Source organism: Phyllostomus discolor, chromosome 1, assembly GCF_004126475.2.
Source record: "Phyllostomus discolor isolate MPI-MPIP mPhyDis1 chromosome 1, mPhyDis1.pri.v3, whole genome shotgun sequence".
Lineage (NCBI taxonomy): Eukaryota > Metazoa > Chordata > Mammalia > Chiroptera > Phyllostomidae > Phyllostomus > Phyllostomus discolor.
Genome location: NC_040903.2, coordinates 218,045,413 through 218,065,135, shown reverse-complemented (window position 1 = coordinate 218,065,135; position 19,723 = coordinate 218,045,413). Strand labels below are relative to the sequence as shown.

The 19,723-nt window shown below is 68.6% G+C and overlaps 1 protein-coding gene across 1 annotated transcript in view; it reads left to right on the top strand.

Annotated features, from left to right (window-relative positions):
- The window catches only part of AHNAK2 (AHNAK nucleoprotein 2), a 32,415-nt gene extending 13,080 nt beyond the window's left edge, over positions 1 to 19,335 (top strand). The window contains 27 exon segments of the mRNA XM_036017644.1: positions 1,143 to 1,201; positions 1,305 to 1,397; positions 1,684 to 1,785; positions 2,575 to 2,716; positions 2,910 to 3,094; positions 3,203 to 3,532; positions 4,381 to 4,875; positions 4,928 to 5,008; positions 5,010 to 6,047; positions 6,090 to 6,532; positions 8,000 to 8,051; positions 8,355 to 8,465; positions 8,467 to 9,289; positions 9,325 to 9,477; positions 9,480 to 9,589; positions 9,591 to 9,833; positions 9,836 to 9,904; positions 9,906 to 10,009; positions 10,011 to 10,401; positions 10,444 to 10,878; positions 11,695 to 12,387; positions 12,428 to 13,486; positions 13,540 to 13,827; positions 13,887 to 14,234; positions 14,670 to 15,164; positions 15,206 to 18,127; positions 18,130 to 19,335. Of these exon segments, the coding sequence (XP_035873537.1) occupies positions 1,143 to 1,201; positions 1,305 to 1,397; positions 1,684 to 1,785; positions 2,575 to 2,716; positions 2,910 to 3,094; positions 3,203 to 3,532; positions 4,381 to 4,875; positions 4,928 to 5,008; positions 5,010 to 6,047; positions 6,090 to 6,532; positions 8,000 to 8,051; positions 8,355 to 8,465; positions 8,467 to 9,289; positions 9,325 to 9,477; positions 9,480 to 9,589; positions 9,591 to 9,833; positions 9,836 to 9,904; positions 9,906 to 10,009; positions 10,011 to 10,401; positions 10,444 to 10,878; positions 11,695 to 12,387; positions 12,428 to 13,486; positions 13,540 to 13,827; positions 13,887 to 14,234; positions 14,670 to 15,164; positions 15,206 to 18,127; positions 18,130 to 19,335 (12,470 nt within the window).
- Positions 19,336 to 19,723: the final 388 nt, after the last annotated feature.

The window sequence follows — 19,723 nt, the reverse complement described above, 5'->3', positions numbered from 1 at the left end:
CCAGTTCGCTGCACACAGAATCCTTGGTCACGGCGTTTTCCTCTCGACAGTTTGAGTAGATCCTTCCCTCTCCTCCGGCTCCAGGGTGTCGGCTCCTCGTGGTCCTCGTGCCCTGATGCTGTGGTCCAATTATTTCCTTCCGGTGGCTTCCGCCGTCCCCTCCGTCTCCCGAGTGCTCAGCTGAGCTGGGCCTGGCCGGTGTGTCGCGGGGCCCGTCCTCGTGCGTTTGCTGAGCTCCGTGGACCTGCGGCTCTCTCGGCCATCACGTCTTCAGACGTGCCTCCGCCCCTCCCCCTCCTCCCCTGCGGGACCTCCGCTCCACACACGCACACACACATGCGCACACACATGCACACACGTGTGCACACGATGCACCCACGCAGAGCCGGTGCCCCACAGGCACCCGGCCCGTTTTCCCTGTCCTCCCGCTGGGTTCGCGCCGCTCACCGGCCGACCCGCTCTCCTTTCTCCTGGCCTCTGTGTCGGTTCTGCCGCTGAGCCCCCCCCCCCCCCGCGCCGCGCCCCCCGCGCCGCGCCCCCCCCCCCCCCCCCCCGGCCCCAGTGCGTTTTCTGCTCCTGCACTCCCGCTCGTCGTCTTTACAAACGTGACGTGTTTCCTTGTGACCGTCTTCCTCCCTCGGTGCCGTGCCTTTCCCAGCAACCCTCTAAACGTGGTTCGCTTTAGCTTGGGACGAGTTTTCGACAATTGCCGGGGGCCCCTCCTAAACGCCGCATCGGCGGGGTTCGGAGACGGTCCCCTCCCCACGCTGCCCCTCGGCGCGGCCCCGCCCTCCCGTGTCTCTGGGCGTCCGGCCGCCTCGTCTGCCGAGTGCAGGACGTCTGGGCTCCGCGCTGCAGCTGCTCCGGACTCGGCGTCCCCTCGGGCCGACCGTCGCGGTGCTCGCCCCTGGCGCCTTTCTGGGACTAGGTCGCCCCTCGGTCTGAGCTGCCCGTCCTGGCCCGCAGCCCTCTCACCTGAGGCCCAGCCTCCCGCCCAGTGGCTGTGGGTCCACCCTGCAGGCGGCCTCAGGCTCAGCGGCCAGGCGAGGTGACCCCGCTCCCACGGCCTCTGGGGCCCCTGGGCCCCCGCTCTCAGGCCCGCCGACCTGCGGGCGGCCCTGAGTCTGCCTCTCTCTCCACAGTGTCCGGCCGCCAGCTGCAGCCCGGATTGCCAGACACGGACCCGGAGGAGGACCCCTCTGTGAGTGAGGCCCAGGGGGCGAGGCCTCCTTGAACCCCACCCCTCCCCCGGGCCGGGCCCACCCTGTGTGGCCGAGGGTCACCCGGCTCTCTCCTCCCGCCAGGTGACCGAGGGGCCCGCGGACGAGACCATTCGGCCTCGGCCACAGGGGTCCTCGCCCGTCTACGAGTGCGTGACGGAGGAGTTCGGACGCCCGGTGAGCCTGCCGGACAGAGGCCCCCGGGCGCAGGGCGGGCGTGGGCATGGGGCCCCAAGGGGACGCCTCTCCCGCTGCACTGCCCTGTGCGGCAGCGCTCCGCCGGCCTGCGCAGCCCGCGGTGCCCGGCGGGCCCTGCTCTCCGGCTCCTCCCCCTTCACCTGGAGTGTGTGTTCGCGGGCCCACCTGTGGGGAGGGGGCGTGCTGGCTCCGGACGGGGGGTGCAGATAGCGTCCCCACGGCGGGGCTGGGGCAGGCGGGTCACCCTCGGTGTCTGTGGCTGTAGGAAGACACACCCAGCAGGCGAGCCTCCTCGGGGCGACGGCGGTCCTGGTGGAAGCGGGATTCCGGGGACTCCCGGACATTTTCCAAGATGAGTCGTGCAGAGGTGGGTGAGGCGGGAATGCAGGGGCGGTGGGCCCCTCAACAAGGGCTGCGGCAGGGCGGGAAGCAGGGGCAGGGGGGATGGCAGCGTGCTCCTGTGCCCTGTGGCTGGCCCCTGTCCCCCCGTCAGGCCTGGGGCTCAAGGGCTTCCGAAGGCCAGCCCAGGCCTCCCCACGGCCCGGCGCCCCGCAGCGAAGGGCTGGACTCCAGCCAGAGGACCTCGGTGCACAGACCCGGCTACACACGGGTGACCAGGCGTGCCCAGACGGTGCCCGGGTCTGTGGCTGCCAGTGAGGCAGGGGCACGGCCCCCTGTGGCCTGTTCTGTTGTCAGCGGCTGGGCAGGGGTCCAGCTCTGCTGGCCGCCAGGGCCCCGCCACGCCCCAGGCCAGGCCGGCGGCATTTCCCTCGGCATTGGTGACCCTGCGCGGCTCGAGCAGCAGCTGCCTCGTGGGCGAGCGGAGCTTGCGGTGCCGGAGAGTGAGCAGAGAGAGACGGAGCAAGGCTCGGGTCGCGGGGAGCAGAGACCTCTCCCCCTTGCTGGCCGAGCCCTCCGGGTCTGCATGGCTGCGGACAGGCTGCCCCCAAGTCCGGGCAGGTGGGGGCGGAGACGGGAAAAGGCCGTTCCCACCGCAGGTGCAGGCGGGTGCTGCTGCCTCCCCGGCCTGCCCGGTGGGGCCCTCCCCTCGCCCTCTGCTGCTGGGGGCGAGGCTGGGGGTCTCAGTTCTCGGGGGAGGGAGCCCCGGCACTGAGCCCAACCGCGGCCCTGGCACGCTTCTGCCCTGTCCGCGCAGGAGGCGACGGAGGTGACGCTGAAGACGGAGGCAGAGGCTGGAGTCAGCGGCTACAGCGTCACGGGCGGCGGGGACCAGGGCATCTTTGTGAAGCAGGTGCTGCAGGGCTCCTCGGCCGCCAGGCTCTTCAGCCTGAGAGAAGGTGCCACAGCCGCCCCGTCCCTGGGCCCCCGACCCCCGGGCCCCATCCCGAGGAGTGCCTGCCCTGTGGTGGCGGGGGGGGGGGGGGGCTGGGCAGTGAGTCGGGCCCCCCCCACGCACGCGCCCCCGCAGGGCCCTCCTCCATGAGCGCAGGGCTGGGGAGCTGAGGCCATGCCCACTCTGTGCTTGTCCAGGGGACCAGCTGCTCAGCGCCACCATCTTCTTCGACAACATCAGCTATGAGGATGCGCTCAAAATCCTCCAGTACTCGGAGCCGTACAAGGTCCAGCTCAGGATCAAGCGGCAACTTCCCGCCGGTGGGGACGGCGAGCGGGCTCACGGCGCCGCTCAGGATGCCCCGGAGCGCACAGAGAAGCAGGTGCGGCCGCCGCCGCCAGGGCCCCTGGGCCCAGGCCAGGGTGTCCCCACGCCCGGGCCTCGGACGCCGTGTGCTCGCGGCCACAGGCACCCTCTCCCTGTGTTTCAGGACGTGGGCGTGGCCTACGGGAGCACGGACACCCCTGTGCGGACGCTGGACGCAGACGGAGACCAGGAGAGACTCATCTCCCGGCCCAGAGAGGGCCGAGGCCGGCGTCCCCGGGGGGACAGGCTCTCTTGGCCCAAGTTCCAAGCCATGAAGACCAAGCGAGGGCCGCGGAGGTCACGCAGCTCCTCGGAGGCCTGTGAGAGGGGCCAGGCCCCGGATGCATCCCCCACGAGCTCAGACGCGGAGGCCCAGTTCCTGGCAGAGGAGCCGGAGCCCCGCTCAGGGCCCGGCGGCCCGCGGAGGAGGAGGCTCCTGAACCTGCAGTTCAAGGTGGGCCCAGAGGTGGGGCGTCGTGGGTGGGGCATCGGATGGAGGGGCCAGGGCAGGGCTGTGCAGGCCCGGGACCTGGAGGGGGCAGGGTCCTGGGATGACACCCCACGGGACTGAGGGCTGTTGTCTGCGGCAGGGGAGCGGCCGAGGTGGGAAGATGCCCGGGAGGGGACGTGCCCTCCACAGGCAGCCACCTGCAGAGCCGACAGAGGGCCCTGAGCTGTGGGGCTGGCATAAACCCCAGAGGCCAAGAATTGTCACAGGAGGGAAACATCCCCCAGGAGCCTGTGTCACAAGGGAAACCCAAACAGGCACAAGCCCCCAACAGGGCAGGGAGAGCCACAAGGAGGGAGCGGGGACAAGGGCGGAAAACGGGGAGGGAAGGCAGCCCCTGCAGGGAGCTGCAGAGGAAGGCCGCACACAGGGCTGGCCAGCTGAGGCCCACCTCCGAATGCCCAACATGAAGACACACAACTTGACCTTTTCCAAAGAAACTCTGATCGGGACGGCACGAGGGGGGTCACCCTTGAGCAGGGCCCAGGCAGGAGCGGGCAGGCCACAGAGCCCTGGAGAACAGGGCCCACAGACACGGAGGGGCAGGGTCACGGAAGGGTCTCCAGCACCCGGGAGGAAGCAAGAGCAGAGCTGGGTGGGACAGGATGGGGGGAGGAGAAAAGAAGCAGCGCACAGGGGCAGGGAGGGGAGGGAGCGAAAGAGGAACGTCAGGCAGGTCCAAGGACGGCCATTCACGGGCTGGACCACACAAAAGGCAAGGGAGGGGAAGGAGGCGAGGACAGGAGAAGACACAGACACACAGGTCCACACACCTCACTGCCATAAAATTGCAGAAGGACCCAGAGGGGAGCGATGGAGAAGATACCAGAGCATTCAGAAAAGGCCGAAAAAAAACGACTGGAAAGGAACCACAAGAAACACAGAAGGGTGACATGGGACGTCGGGACACAGAGTGGGTAGCCCGGGACAGCAGGTTCAAGATGCCGAAGTTCAAGATGCCATCCTTCAGCGTGTCGGGGCCCGGCAAGGATCTGGGCACATCCGTGGACGTGACCGTGCCCAAGGCCACGGGGGAGGTGAGCCTGCCCTCCATGGGCGTCGACCTGCGGGCCCCAGAGGGCGGCGTCCAGCTGCCCTCGGCTGAGGTCCAGCTGCCAGGGGCAGAGGTGGAGGTGGCCCTGCCCGAGGGCGACGTGGCCCTGGGCGAGCTCAAGGGCAAAGCAGACGGCGCCAGGTTCAAGGGCCACCTGCCCAAGATGCAGATGCCCAGCATCAAGATGCCCAAGGTGGACATCAAGGGCCCCCAGGTGGACATCAAGGGCCCCCAGGTGGACCTCAAGGGGCCCAAGATGGACGTGAAGACCCCCAAGGGCCAGGTGACCAGGCCCCGAGGTGGACGAGGCCCTGCCCAGCGTGGAGGTGGACGTGCAGGTGCCCGGCGCCAGGCTGGAGGGTGACCTCGGGCCTGGGCGACAAGGAGGGGGCCAGCAAGTTCAAGATGCCCAAGTTCAAGATGCCGTCCTTCGGAGTGTCAGCCTCCGGCAGGCCCGTAGAGGCTTCGTTGGACGTGGCCCTGCCTTCCGTGCAGGCCGAGGTGAAGACCAGTGACATCAGCGAGGAGCTGCCCTCCGCCGACGTGGACGTGAAGACGGGTAAGCTGGGCGTGAGGCTGCCCGAGGGCCACGTGCCCAAGGTGCACATGCCCAGCATCAAGATGCCCAAAGTAGACTTCAAGGGCCCTCAGGTGGACATCAAGGGGCCCAAGCTGGACGTGAAGACCCCCAAGGGCCAGGTGACCGGCCCCGAAGTGGACGTGGCCCTGCCCAGCGTGGAGGTGGACGTGCAGGCGCCCGGCGCCAGGCTGGAGGGTGACCTCGGGCTGGGCGACAAGGAGGGGGCCAGCAAGTTCAAGATGCCCAAGTTCAAGATGCCATCCTTCGGCGTGTCGGGGCCCGGCAAGGACCTGGGCACATCCGTGGACGTGACTGTGCCCAAGGCCACGGGGGAGGTGAGCCTGCCCTCCGTGGGCGTCGACCTGCGGGCCCCAGAGGGCGGCGTCCAGCTGCCATCGGCTGAGGTCCAGCTGCCAGGGGCAGAGGTGGAGGTGGCCCTGCCCGAGGGCGACGTGGCCCTGGGCGAGCTCAAGGGCAAAGCAGATGGAGCCAGGTTCAAGGGCCACCTGCCCAAGATGCAGATGCCCAGCATCAAGATGCCCAAGGTGGACATCAAGGGCCCCCAGGTGGACATCAAGGGCCCCCATGTGGACCTCAAGGGCCCCAAGCTCGACGTGAAGACCCCCAAGGGCCAGGTGACCAGCCCCGAGGTGGACGTGGCCCTGCCCTCCGTGCAGGCCGAGGTGAAGACCAGTGACATCAGCGTGGAGCTGCCCTCCGCCGACGTGGACGTGAAGACGGGTGAGCTGGGCGTGAGGCTGCCCGAGGGCCACCTGCCCAAGGTGCAGATGCCCAGCGTCAAGATGCCCAGCATCAAGATGCCCAAAGTGGACTTCAAAGGCCCTCAGGTGGACATCAAGGGCCCCCAGGTGGACATCAAGGGCCCCCAGGTGGACCTCAAGGGGCCCAAGATGGATGTGAAGACCCCCAAGGGCCAGGTGACCGGCCCCGAGGTGGACATGGCCCTGCCCAGCGTGGAGGTGGACGTGCAGGCGCCCGGCGCCAGGCTGGAGGGTGACCTCGGGCTGGGTGACAAGGAGGGGGCCAGCAAGTTCAAGATGCCCAAGTTCAAGATGCGGTCCTTCGGCGTGTCGGGGCCCGGCAAGGATCTGGGCACATCCGTGGACGTGACTGTGCCCAAGGCCACGGGGGAGGTGAGCCTGCCCTCCGTGGGCGTCGATCTGCGAGCCCCAGAGGGCGGCGTCCAGCTGCCATCGGCTGAGGTCCAGCTTGCCAGGGCAGAGGTGGAGGTGGCCCTGCCCGAGGGCGACGTGGCCCTGGGCGAGCTCAAGGGCAAAGCAGACGGCGCCAGGTTCAAGGGCCACCTGCCGAAGATGCAGATGCCCAGCGTGGACATCAAGGGCCCCCAGGTGGACATCAAGGGCCCCCAGGTGGACCTCAAGGGGCCCAAGATGGATGTGAAGACCCCCAAGGGCCAGGTGACCGGCCCCGAGGTGGACGTGGCCCTGCCCACCGTGGAGGTGGACGTGCAGGCGCCCGGGGCCAGGCTGGAGGGGGACCTCGGCCTAGGTGACAAGGAGGGGGCCAGCAAGTTCAAGATGCCCAAGTTCAAGATGCCGTCCTTCGGAGTGTCAGCCTCCGGCAGGCCCGTGGAGGCTTCGGTGGACGTGGCCCTGCCTTCCGTGCAGGCCGAGGTGAAGACCAGTGACATCAGCGTGGAGCTGCCCTCCGCCAACGTGGACGTGAAGATGGGTGAGCTGGGCGAGAGGCTGCCCGAGGGCCACATGCCCAAGGTGCAGATGCCCAGCGTCAAGATGCCCAGCATCAAGATGCCCAAAGTGGACTTCAAGGGCCCCCAGGTGGACATCAGGGGCCCCCAGGTGGACATCAAGGGCCCCAAGCTCGACGTGAAGACCCCCAAGGGCCTGGTGACCAGCCCCGAGGTGGACGTGGCCCTGCCCAGCGTGGAGGTGGACGTGCAGGCGCCCGGCGCCAGGCTGCAGGGGGACCTCGGCCTGGGTGACAAGGAGGAGGCCAGCAAGTTCAAGATGCCCAAGTTCAAGATGCCATCCTTCGGCGTGTCGGGGCCCGGCAAGGATCTGGGCACATCCGTGGACGTGACTGTGCCTAAGGCCACGGGGGAGGTGAGCCTGCCCTCCGTGGGCATCAACCTGCAGGCCCCAGACAGCGGCGTCCAGCTGCCCTCGGCTGAGGTCCAGCTGCCAGGGGCAGAGGTGGAGGTGGCCCTGCCCGAGGGCGACGTGGCCCTGGGCGAGCTCAAGGGGAAAGCAGACGGCGCCGGGTTCAAGGGCCACCTGCCGAAGATGCAGATGCCCAGCATCAAGATGCCCAAGGTGGACATCAAGGGCCCCCAGGTAGACCTCAAGGGCCCCCATGTAGACCTCAAGGGCCCCAAGCTCGACGTGAAGACCCCCAAGGGCCAGGTGACCGGCCCCGAGGTGGACCTGGCCCTGCCCAGCGTGGAGGTGGACGTGCAGGCGCCTGGCGCCAGGCTGGAGGGTGACCTCGGGCTGGGCGACAAGGAGGGGGCCAGCATGTTCAAGATGCCCAAGTTCAAGATGCCGTCCTTCGGCGTGTCGGGGCCCGGCAAGGATCTGGGCACATCCGTGGACGTGACTGTGCCCAAGGCCATGGGGGAGGTGAGCCTGCCCTCCGTGGGCGTCGACCTGCGGGCCCCAGAGGGCGGCATCCAGCTGCCATCGGCTGAGGTCCAGCTGCCAGGGGCAGAGGTGGAGGTGGCCCTGCCCGAGGGCGACGTGGCCCTGGGCGAGCTCAAGGGCAAAGCAGACGGCGCCAGGTTCAAGGGCCACCTGCCCAAGATGCAGATGCCCAGCATCAAGATGCCCAAGGTGGACATCAAGGGCCCCCAGGTGGACATCAAGGGCCCCCATGTGGACCTCAAGGGCCCCAAGCTCGACGTGAAGACCCCCAAGGGCCAGGTGACCAGCCCCGAGGTGGACGTGGCCCTGCCCTCCGTGCAGGCCGAGGTGAAGACCAGTGACATCAGCGTGGAGCTGCCCTCCGCCGACGTGGACGTGAAGACGGGTGAGCTGGGCGTGAGGCTGCCCGAGGGCCACCTGCCCAAGGTGCAGATGCCCAGCGTCAAGATGCCCAGCATCAAGATGCCCAAAGTGGACTTCAAGGGCCCTCAGGTGGACATCAAGGGCCCCCAGGTGGACATCAAGGGCCCCCAGGTGGACCTCAAGGGGCCCAAGATGGATGTGAAGACCCCCAAGGGCCAGGTGACCGGCCCCGAGGTGGACAGTGGCCCTGCCCAGCGTGGAGGTGGACGTGCAGGCGCCCGGCGCCAGGCTGGAGGGTGACCTCGGGCTGGGTGACAAGGAGGGGGCCAGCAAGTTCAAGATGCCCAAGTTCAAGATGCGGTCCTTCGGCGTGTCGGGGCCCGGCAAGGATCTGGGCACATCCGTGGACGTGACTGTGCCCAAGGCCACGGGGGAGGTGAGCCTGCCCTCCGTGGGCGTCGATCTGCGAGCCCCAGAGGGCGGCGTCCAGCTGCCATCGGCTGAGGTCCAGCTGCCAGGGGCAGAGGTGGAGGTGGCCCTGCCCGAGGGCGACGTGGCCCTGGGCGAGCTCAAGGGCAAAGCAGACGGCGCCAGGTTCAAGGGCCACCTGCCGAAGATGCAGATGCCCAGCGTGGACATCAAGGGCCCCCAGGTGGACATCAAGGGCCCCCAGGTGGACCTCAAGGGGCCCAAGATGGATGTGAAGACCCCCAAGGGCCAGGTGACCGGCCCCGAGGTGGACGTGGCCCTGCCCACCGTGGAGGTGGACGTGCAGGCGCCCGGGGCCAGGCTGGAGGGGGACCTCGGCCTAGGTGACAAGGAGGGGGCCAGCAAGTTCAAGATGCCCAAGTTCAAGATGCCGTCCTTCGGAGTGTCAGCCTCCGGCAGGCCCGTGGAGGCTTCGGTGGACGTGGCCCTGCCTTCCGTGCAGGCCGAGGTGAAGACCAGTGACATCAGCGTGGAGCTGCCCTCCGCCAACGTGGACGTGAAGGCGGGTGAGCTGGGCGAGAGGCTGCCCGAGGGCCACCTGCCCAAGGTGCAGATGCCCAGCGTCAAGATGCCCAGCATCAAGATGCCCAAAGTGGACTTCAAGGGCCCCAGGTGGACATCAGGGGCCCCCAGGTGGACATCAAGGGCCCCAAGCTCGACGTGAAGACCCCCAAGGGCCTGGTGACCAGCCCCGAGGTGGACGTGGCCCTGCCCAGCGTGGAGGTGGACGTGCAGGCGCCCGGCGCCAGGCTGCAGGGTGACCTCGGCTGGGCGACAAGGAGGAGGCCAGCAAGTTCAAGATGCCCAAGTTCAAGATGCCATCCTTCGGCGTGTCGGGGCCCGGCAAGGATCTGGGCACATCCGTGGACGTGACTGTGCCCTAAGGCCACGGGGGAGGTGAGCCTGCCCTCCGTGGGCATCAACCTGCAGGCCCCAGACAGCGGCGTCCAGCTGCCCTCGGCTGAGGTCCAGCTGCCAGGGGCAGAGGTGGAGGTGGCCCTGCCCGAGGGCGACGTGGCCCTGGGCGAGCTCAAGGGGAAAGCAGACGGCGCCGGGTTCAAGGGCCACCTGCCCAAGATGCAGATGCCCAGCATCAAGATGCCCAAGGTGGACATCAAGGGCCCCAGGTAGACCTCAAGGGCCCCCATGTAGACCTCAAGGGCCCCAAGCTCGACGTGAAGACCCCCAAGGGCCATGGTGACCAGCCCCGAGGTGGACGTGGCCCTGCCCAGCGTGGAGGTGGACGTGCAGGCGCCCGGCGCCAGGCTGGAGGGTGACCTCGGGCTGGGCGACAAGGAGGGGGCCAGCAATGTTCAAGATGCCCAAGTTCAAGATGCCGTCCTTCAGCGTGTCAGGCCCCGGCAAGGATCTGGGCACATCCGTGGACGTGACTGTGCCCAAGGCCACGGGGGAGGTGAGCCTGCCCTCCGTGGGCGTCGACCTGCGGGCCCCAGAGGGTGGCGTCCAGCTGCCCTCGGCTGAGGTCCAGCTGCCAGGGGCAGAGGTGGAGGTGGCCCTGCCCGAGGGCGACGTGGCCCTGGGCGAGCTCAAGGGCAAAGCAGATGGCGCCAGGTTCAAGGGCCACCTGCCCAAGATGCAGATGCCCAGCATCAAGATGCCCAAGGTGGACATCAAGGGCCCCCAGGTGGACATCAAGGGCCCTCAGGTGGACCTCAAGGGGCCCCAGGTGGACTTCAAGGGGCCCAAGATGCATGTGAAGACCCCCAAGGGCCAGGTGACCAGCCCCGAGGTGGACGTGGCCCTGCCCAGCGAGGAGGTGGACGTGCAGGCGCCCGGCGCCAGGCTGGAGGCGGACCTCGGCCTGGGTGACAAGGAGGGGGCCAGCAAGTTCAAGATGCCCAAGTTCAAGATGCCGTCCTTCGGCGTGTCAGCCCCCGGCAAGCCCGTGGAGGCTTCAGTGGACGTGGCCCTGCCTTCCGTGCAGGCCGAGGTGAAGACCAGTGACATCAGCGTGGAGCTGCCCTCCGCCGACGTGGACGTGAAGACGGGTGAGCTGGGCGTGAGGCTGCCCGAGGGCCACCTGCCCAAGGTGCACATGCCCAGCATCAAGATGCCCAAAGTGGACTTCAAGGGCCCTCAGGTGGACATCAAGGGGCCCAAGATGGACGTGAAGACCCCCAAGGGCCAGGTGACCGGCCCCGAGGTGGACGAGGCCCTGCCCAGCGTGGAAGTGGACGTGCAGGCACCCGGCTCCAGGCTGGAGGGTGACCTCGGCCTGGGTGACAAGGAGGGGGCCAGCAAGTTCAAGATGCCCAAGTTCAAGATGCCGTCCTTCGGCGTGTCGGGGCCCGGCAAGGATCTGGGCACATCCGTGGACGTGACTGTGCCCAAGGCCACAGGGGAGGTGAGCCTGCCCTCCGTGGGCGTCGATCTGCGGGCCCCAGAGGGCGGCGTCCAGCTGCCCTCGGCTGAGGTCCAGCTGCCAGGGGCAGAGGTGGAGGTGGCCCTGCCCGAGGGCGACGTGGCCCTGGGCGAGCTCAAGGGCAAAGCAGACGGCGCCAGGTTCAAGGGCCACCTGCCCAAGATGCAGATGCCAGCATCAAGATGCCCCAGGTGGACATCAAGGGCCCCCAGGTGGACATCAAGGGGCCCCAGGTGGACCTCAAGGGGCCCAAGCTCGACGTGAAGACCCCCAAGGCCATGGTGACCAGCCCCGAGGTGGACGTGGCCCTGCCCTCCGTGCAGGCCGAGGTGAAGACCACGTGACATCAGCGTGGAGCTGCCCTCCGCCGACGTGGACGTGAAGACGGGTGAGCTGGGCGTGAGGCTGCCCGAGGGCCACCTGCCCAAGGTGCAGATGCCCAGCGTCAAGATGCCCAGCATCAAGATGCCCAAAGTGGACTTCAAGGGCCCTCAGGTGGACATCAGGGCCCCCAGGTGGACATCAAGGCCCCCAGGTGGACCTCAAGGGCCCAAGATGGATGTGAAGACCCCCAAGGGCCAGGTGACCAGCCCCGAGGTGGACGTGGCCCTGCCCAGCGTGGAGGTGGACGTGCAGGCGCCCGGCGCCAGGCTGCAGGGGGACCTCGGCCTGGGTGACAAGGAGGAGGCCAGCAAGTTCAAGATGCCCAAGTTCAAGATGCCGTCCTTCGGCGTGTCAGCCCCCGGCAAGGATCTGGGCACATCCGTGGACGTGACTGTGCCCAAGGCCACGGGGGAGGTGAGCCTGCCCTCCGTGGGCGTCGACCTGCGGGCCCCAGAGGGTGGCGTCCAGCTGCCCTCGGCTGAGGTCCAGCTGCCAGGGGCAGAGGTGGAGGTGGCCCTGCCCGAGGGCGACGTGGCCCTGGGCGAGCTCAAGGGCAAAGCAGATGGCGCCAGGTTCAAGGGCCACCTGCCCAAGATGCAGATGCCCAGCATCAAGATGCCCAAGGTGGACATCAAGGGCCCCCAGGTGGACATCAAGGGCCCTCAGGTGGACCTCAAGGGGCCCCAGGTGGACTTCAAGGGGCCCAAGATGCATGTGAAGACCCCCAAGGGCCAGGTGACCAGCCCCGAGGTGGACGTGGCCCTGCCCAGCGAGGAGGTGGACGTGCAGGCGCCCGGCGCCAGGCTGGAGGCGGACCTCGGCCTGGGTGACAAGGAGGGGGCCAGCAAGTTCAAGATGCCCAAGTTCAAGATGCCGTCCTTCGGCGTGTCAGCCCCCGGCAAGCCCGTGGAGGCTTCAGGTGGACGTGGCCCTGCCTTCCGTGCAGGCCGAGGTGAAGACCAGTGACATCAGCGTGGAGCTGCCCTCCGCCGACGTGGACGTGAAGACGGGTGAGCTGGGCGTGAGGCTGCCCGAGGGCCACCTGCCCAAGGTGCACATGCCCAGCGTCAAGATGCCCAGCATCAAGATGCCCAAAGTGGACTTCAAGGGCCCCCAGGTGGACATCAGGGGCCCCCAGGTGGACATCAAGGGCCCCCAGGTGGACCTCAAGAGCCCGAAGCTCGACGTGAAGACCCACAAGGGCCAGGTGACCAGCCCCGAGGTGGACATGGCCCTGCCCAGCGTGGAGGTGGACATGCAGGCGCCCGGCGCCAGGCTGGAGGGTGACCTCGGGCTGGGCGACAAGGAGGGGGCCAGCAAGTTCAAGATGCCCAAGTTCAAGATGCCATCCTTCGGCGTGTCGGTGCCCGGCAAGGATCTGGGCACATCCGTGGACGTGACTGTGCCCAAGGCCACGGGGGAGGTGAGCCTGCCCTCCCTGGGCATCGACCTGCGGGCCCCAGAGGGCGGCGTCCAGCTGCCATCAGCTGAGGTCCAGCTGCCAGGGGCAGAGGTGGAGGTGGCCCTGCCCGAGGGCGACGTGGCCCTGGGCGAGCTCAAGGGCAAAGCAGATGGCGCCAGGTTCAAGGGCCACCTGCCCAAGATGCAGATGCCCAGCATCAAGATGCCCCAGGTGGACATCAAGGGCCCCCAGGTGGACCTCAAGGGGCCCCAGGTGGACCTCAAGGGGCCCAAGCTCGACGTGAAGACCCCCAAGGACCTGGTGACCGGCCCCGAGGTGGACCTGGCCGTGCCCTCCGTGCAGGCCGAGGTGAAGACCACTTACATCAGCGTGGAGCTGCCCTCCACCGACGTGGACGTGAAGACGGGTGAGCTGGGCGTGAGGCTGCCCGAGGGCCAACTGCCCAAGGTGCAGATGCCCAGCGTCAAGATGCCCAGCATCAAGATGCCCAAGGTGGACATCAAGGGCCCCCAGGTAGACTTCAAGGGCCCCCATGTAGACCTCAAGGGCCCCAAGCACGACGTGAAGACCCCCAAGGGCCAGGTGACCGGCCCCGAGGTGGACATGGCCCTGCCAGTGTGGAGGTGGACGTGCAGGCGCCTGGCGCCAGGCTGGAGGGTGACCTCGGGCTGGGCGACAAGGAGGGGGCCAGCATGTTCAAGATGCCCAAGTTCAAGATGCCGTCCTTCGGCGTGTCAGCCCCCGGCAAGGATCTGGGCACATCCGTGGACGTGACTGTGCCCAAGGCCACGGGGGAGGTGAGCCTGCCCTCCGTGGGCGTCGACCTGCGGGCCCCAGAGGGCGGCGTCCAGCTGCCATCGGCTGAGGTCCAGCTGCCAGGGGCAGAGGTGGAGGTGGCCCTGCCCGAGGGCGACGTGGCCTGGGCGAGCTCAAGGGCAAAGCAGATGGCGCCAGGTTCAAGGGCCACCTGCCCAAGATGCAGATGCCCAGCATCAAGATGCCCAAGGTGGACATCAAGGGCCCCCAGGTGGACATCAAGGGCCCCCAGGTGGACCTCAAGGGGCCCAAGCTCGACGGGAAGACCCCCAAGGGCCTGGTGACCAGCCCCGAGGTGGACGTGGCCCTGCCTTCCGTGCAAGCTAAGGTGAAGACCAGTGACATCAGCGTGGAGCTGCCCTCCGCCGACATGGACGTGAAGACGGGTGAGCTGGGCGTGAGGATGCCCGAGGGCCACCTGCCCAAGGTGCAGATGCCCAGCGTCAAGATGCCCAGCATCAAAATGCCCAAAGTGGACTTCAAGGGCCCCCAGGTGGACATCAGGGGCCCCCAGGTGGACATCAAGGGCCCCCAGGTGGACCTCAAGGGACCCAAGCTCGACGTGAAGACCCCCAAGGGCCAGGTGACCGGCCCCGAGGTGGACGTGGCCCTGCCCAGCGTGGAGGTGGACGTGCAGGCGCCCGGCGCCAGGCTGGAGGGGGACCTCGGCCTGGGTGACAAGGAGGGGGCCAGCAAGTTCAAGATGCCCAAGTTCAAGATGCCGTCCTTCGGCGTGTCAGCCCCCGGGAAGCCCGTGGAGGCTTCGGTGGACGTGGCCCTGCCTTCCGTGCAGGCCGAGGTGAAGACCAGTGACATCAGTGTGGAGCTGCCCTCCGCCGACGTGGACGTGAGGACGGGTGAGCTGGGCGTGAGGGTGCCCAAGGGCCGCCTGCCCAAGGTGCACATGCCCAGCATCAAGATGCCCAAATTAGACTTCAAGGGCCTTCAGGTGGACATCAAGGGGCCCAAGATGGACGTGAAGACCCCCAAGGGCCAGGTGACCGGCCCCGAGGTGGACGTGGCCCTGCCCAGCGTGGAGGTGGACGTGCAGGCACCCGGCGCCAGGCTGGAGGGTGACCTCGGCCTGGGTGACAAGGAGGGGGCCAGCAAGTTCAAGATGCCCAAGTTCAAGATGCCGTCCTTCGGCGTGTCGGTGCCCGGCAAGGATCTGGGCACATCCGTGGACGTGACTGTGCCCAAGGCCACGGGGGAGGTGAGCCTGCCCTCCGTGGGCGTCGACCTGCGGGCCCCAGAGGGTGGCGTCCAGCTGCCCTCGGCTGAGGTCCCGCTGCCAGGGGCAGAGGTGGAGGTGGCCCTGCCCGAGGGCGACGTGGCCCTGGGCGAGCTCAAGGGCAAAGCAGATGGCGCCAGGTTCAAGGGCCACCTGCCCAAGATGCAGATGCCCAGCATCAAGATGCCCAAGGTGGACATCAAGGGCCCCCAGGTGGACATCAAGGGCCCTCAGGTGGACCTCAAGGGCCCCAGGTGGACTTCAAGGGGCCCAAGATGCATGTGAAGACCCCCAAGGGCCAGGTGACCAGCCCCGAGGTGGACGTGGCCCTGCCCAGCGAGGAGGTGGACGTGCAGGCGCCCGGCGCCAGGCTGGAGGGGGACCTCGGCCTGGGTGACAAGGAGGGGGCCAGCAAGTTCAAGATGCCCAAGTTCAAGATGCCGTCCTTCGGCGTGTCAGGCCCCGGCAAGCCCGTGGAGGCTTCGGTGGACGTGGCCCTGCCTTCCGTGCAGGCCGAGGTGAAGACCAGTGACATCAGCGTGGAGCTGCCCTCCGCCGACGTGGACGTGAAGACGGGTGAGCTGGGCGTGAGGCTGCCCGAGGGCCGCCTGCCCAAGGTGCACATGCCCAGTATCAAGATGCCCAAAGTGGACTTCAAGGGCCCTCAGGTGGACATCAAGGGGCCCAAGCTGGACATGAAGACCCCCAAGGGCCAGGTGACCGGCCCCGAGGTGGACATGGCCCTGCCCAGCGTGGAGGTGGACGTGCAGGCGCCCGGCGCCAGGCTGGAGGGGGACCTCGGCCTGGGTGACAAGGAGGGGGCCAGCAAGTTCAAGATGCCCAAGTTCAAGATGCCGTCCTTCGGCGTGTCAGCCTCCGGCAAGAATCTGGGCACATCCGTGGTCGTGACGGTGCCCAAGGCCACGGGGGAGGTGAGCCTGCCCTCCGTGGGCGTTGACCTGCGGGCCCCAGAGGGCAGCGTCCAGCTGCCCTCGGCTGAGGTCCAGCTGCCAGGGGCAGAGGTGGAGGTGGCCCTGCCCGAGGGCGATGTGGCCCTGGGCGAGCTCAAGGGCAAAGCAGATGGCGCCAGGTTCAAGGGCCACCTGCCCAAGGTGCATTTTCCCAGCATCAAGATGCCCAAGGTGGACTTTAAGGGCCCCCAGGTGGACATAAAGGGTCCCCAACTGGACGTGAAGGGTCAGAAGGGCTCAGTTCCTGGCCCCCGTGGGGACTGTTCCTCGTCCAGGGTGGAGGTGGACGTGCAGTCTCCAGGGGCCCAGCTGGAGGCAGAGCTGGGCGGGGGTGACCATGAAGGAAGCAGCAAGTTCAAGTTGCCCGAAGTGTCGGTGCCGTGTTTCCGTCCGTCATCCAGTAAGACTTTAGTTTCCTGTGACCCTGCCTTCAGCTATGGTCCTGCAGGTGTGTGCTCTGCCGTCGAGGGCTCTGTTGCAGTGCATCCCAGTGGTCATGCTGTTCCGTCCGCTGAGCTGCAGGGACTCTCTGGCCCCAAATCTGGGGAAAAGAGCAAAGTTAAGAAACCGCATTTCAAAATCCCCAAGGTGTTCTCTCCCCCGGGAAAGTCTTCTCCAGGTGTGGTCCTTCTGGCGGCAGCGCCGGGGGCCCCCACATCTGGCCCTGCCGGAGCTGCCCCTGAGGCGGCCGCTGAGGACTGGTCTGTCGGGGTGTCCGGGGAGCCACCGGTGCCCGGGCGCCACCTGGGCCGGCCCGGCTTCTCTTCAGCCAGCCACGATATCGGTGGTCCTGTGACCGAGTCCTCTATCGCCACGTCTTGTGAGCGCGTCACTCTTACCAAATACCAGGTGACCGTCCCCGGAGCCCGCGTTTCTGGGGAGCGGCAGGAGGTCACCCGCTCCGAGCCCCAGGGGCAGGCTCGCCTTCTCAGCTCTGCGGTTTGTGCCGACATCCAGTCCTGGGAGCACGTTCCGCTGTCCCCACTGGACAGCCGCCCAGGCCCCGTGGACGCCCTGACTCTCACGTCGGATGTCCGGGTGACCTTTCCTAAATTTCACGGCCCCAAGTTCGGTTTTCCAGGCTCTGCAGCCGCGGTGGCCGACGAGGAGCCGCACCCTGTGGGGCGTGCCCTGTCTCTCCCCAGCCCCGGGCTGGGGCCAGACCCCGAGGAAGCCACTGTGGGCCCGTGGCCGGGCTCCCAGCTGCTGTGCACAAGTGTCTCCCTGTCCCAGGGGATGCCAGGCAGTGTGGGGACCCCAGCAGTGGCCTCAGGGGCGGGGCCGGCTGAAGACATTGATCGCGAGGGGAAAAGCAGCCCCCTAAAAATGCCCCGTCTCCGCCTCCCATCCTTCAGACGGTCCCCGAAGAAGGAGGTCGTGCCCAAAGGGGACCCTGGACAGAGCCTGGCTGTGGAGGTGGGCGTGCCCGGTGCCCCCGGGGACGGGACCCCTGAGACCGATGGCGAGAAGGGGAAGGCGAAAACGCCTGGCTTTGCCGTGCCGAAACCGGCCCTTCCCAAAATGAGGTCTTCCAGGGGAGGGGACCTGGAGCCCACCTTTGCCGGTCCCGCCGGTCCCGCAGCAGCAGGGGGGGCCCCCTATGCGGCCCCAGGGGCCAGCAGTGAGGGCCCCCCGGAAAGCGTGGGCTCGGAGGTCCCCCTGCAGCAGGCCCTCCTTCCCGCCGGGCCCGAGCTCAGACCCGGGCCTGCCGCCGGCGGCCTTCCTCCCCCGGCGCCGGACTCGTCTCTCCGAGAGGGCAGCGGAGGCCCCCGGCTGGCAGCCGACCCCACCAGCCTGCCTGTGGGGGAGGCTGCAGCCCCTGCCGAGGGAAGCCAGGGGGGCGACCCGGCAGTGGGCACGGTGCCGGCCAGCTCGCAGGACAGCTGGTTCAGGATGCCCTCGCTCCGCCTGCCCAGCTTCTGGCGCTCCTCCAAGGAGCGGGGCGCGGCTGGCGGGCCGGGCACTGGGCAGGACGGAGAGGCTCCAGCTGCGGCCACCAGTCCCGGGGTCGGTGCCGCGGGGTCGGGGGTGGCGGCCCCTGTGTCCCCACCACCCCCAGAGGCCGAGGGAGAGGCTCTGAGGGGGAGTCTGGACAGCAGAGGTTTGACGGTGCACCTGCCTCGGGCAGGGACCCCCTCGGATGAGCCTCCCAGCGCCGAGAGCGCCCGGCTGGGCCCAGGCGAGGGCTCCCGCCCCCCGCAGGCGCCCGGGCCAGACCTTCGGAAGCACAGCCTCCTCCTGGGGAACTGGGTGGGACTCCCGCGGGGGGCGCAGGCGGGACGGAGCACCGGCCTTCCCCGCCGGAGGGCCCCCTCACCCTGAAGGCTTCGAGGACTGACACACCTGCCCAGGTCTCTGTCGTCGACGTGGGGCAGCTCTGGGCGGACTCCGTGCTCACGGTCAAGTTCCCCGTGCTGAAGGTGCCCAGGTTCACCTTCCGGGCCCCCGGCTCCGAGGGGGACGTCTTCATCCCGCCCCTGAGCGAGGCCCTGGCCCAGCGTAAGGATGGCCGGGGAGCCTGTGGGGCCAGCTTCCTGAAGGCGGGCGCTGGGGTCCCCGGGGAGCAGCCCTCGGCCCCTGACCTCCCCTCAGACGCTTCCCCCATTTCTAAGGTCAGGGTGCACATTCAAGGCGCCCGGGTGGAGAGCCACGAAGTCACCATCCGCAGCAGGGTCACCGCCGACTTTGCCGACCTGCAGGGCGCGGAGGCTTTTTCCACCCAGATCGTGCGGGAAGCAGAGGTCCCCGCCTCCCAGATCCAGACGCCGGCCTACGGGTTCTCCCTGCTGACGGGGAAGGTCCTGGAGGCGCCCCTGCGGGCGCAGCTGCACCTGGTCTCCCCGGACGCCCCGCCGCCCGACGCCGGGGAGCCGTTCGAAATCATCTCGAGCAGCGCCGTCCTCGCGCCCGGACCGCCGGCCTCGGCGTGGGAAGCGCAGCGCCGCCCCCAGCGCGCAGACAGCTGTTCGGACGAGGAGCCCGCGGAGATCCTCGAATTCGCCCCTGACGTCGGCCAGGACGAGGACGGGGCTGCGGCAGAGAGGCCCGGGAGCCAGCGGCCCTCAGGCCGGTTCCGGTTCTGGCTTCCAAGCATCGGGTTCTCTTCCTCCGCGGCCGACGTGCACGTGGATCCCGCGGAGGACGCGCCCAGCCCCGCGCCACCGGCTCCGGTCCAAACGCAGCCCGCGGCCCGCCCCGGGGCGGGGCCGCCCGAGAAACCGGAGAAGGCCGGCTGGTTCCGATTCCCCAAGCTCGGGTTCTCCTCCGCCCCCAGCAGGAAGAGAGACAGCGCGGAGGAGGACGAGGCAGGCCCGGCCGGGCCGAAGCTCCAGGAAGAAGCCGTCACGTTTTTCGACGCCCGGGAAAGCTTCTCCGTGGACGAGCCCGAGGGCGCCGGGCCCACACCCGAGTGAGGCTGCCGCGTGCTCACGGAGCCTCCAGACCCGGCCCGACTCTGGCAGCCACGGACGCCGGACACCGGGACCGTGCGGGGCAGCGTGCTCCTGGGTCTTGGCGCACACGCTTCTAGGGACCTGCCCTCACACCCCCGCACAGGCTGCTGCTCGCGCGCAGCGCTGCGGCGGCCCCTGCCCCGCGCTGCTTCCCGGCTGAGGGAGCCTCCCCGCCGGCGTGTTCCTGGCAACCCGCGTCCTGAGCGCCGACGACCAGCTGGCCCCTTCGTTGACCTCCCGCCAAGCCAAGCTCTGGGGGGGGGGGGGGGCTTCCTGCGACGGGCACAACACTGGGGTGGGGGGTGGGGTGGCCAGCGCTGGCTGGGGCCGTGCCGGTGGGCCTCGCTGT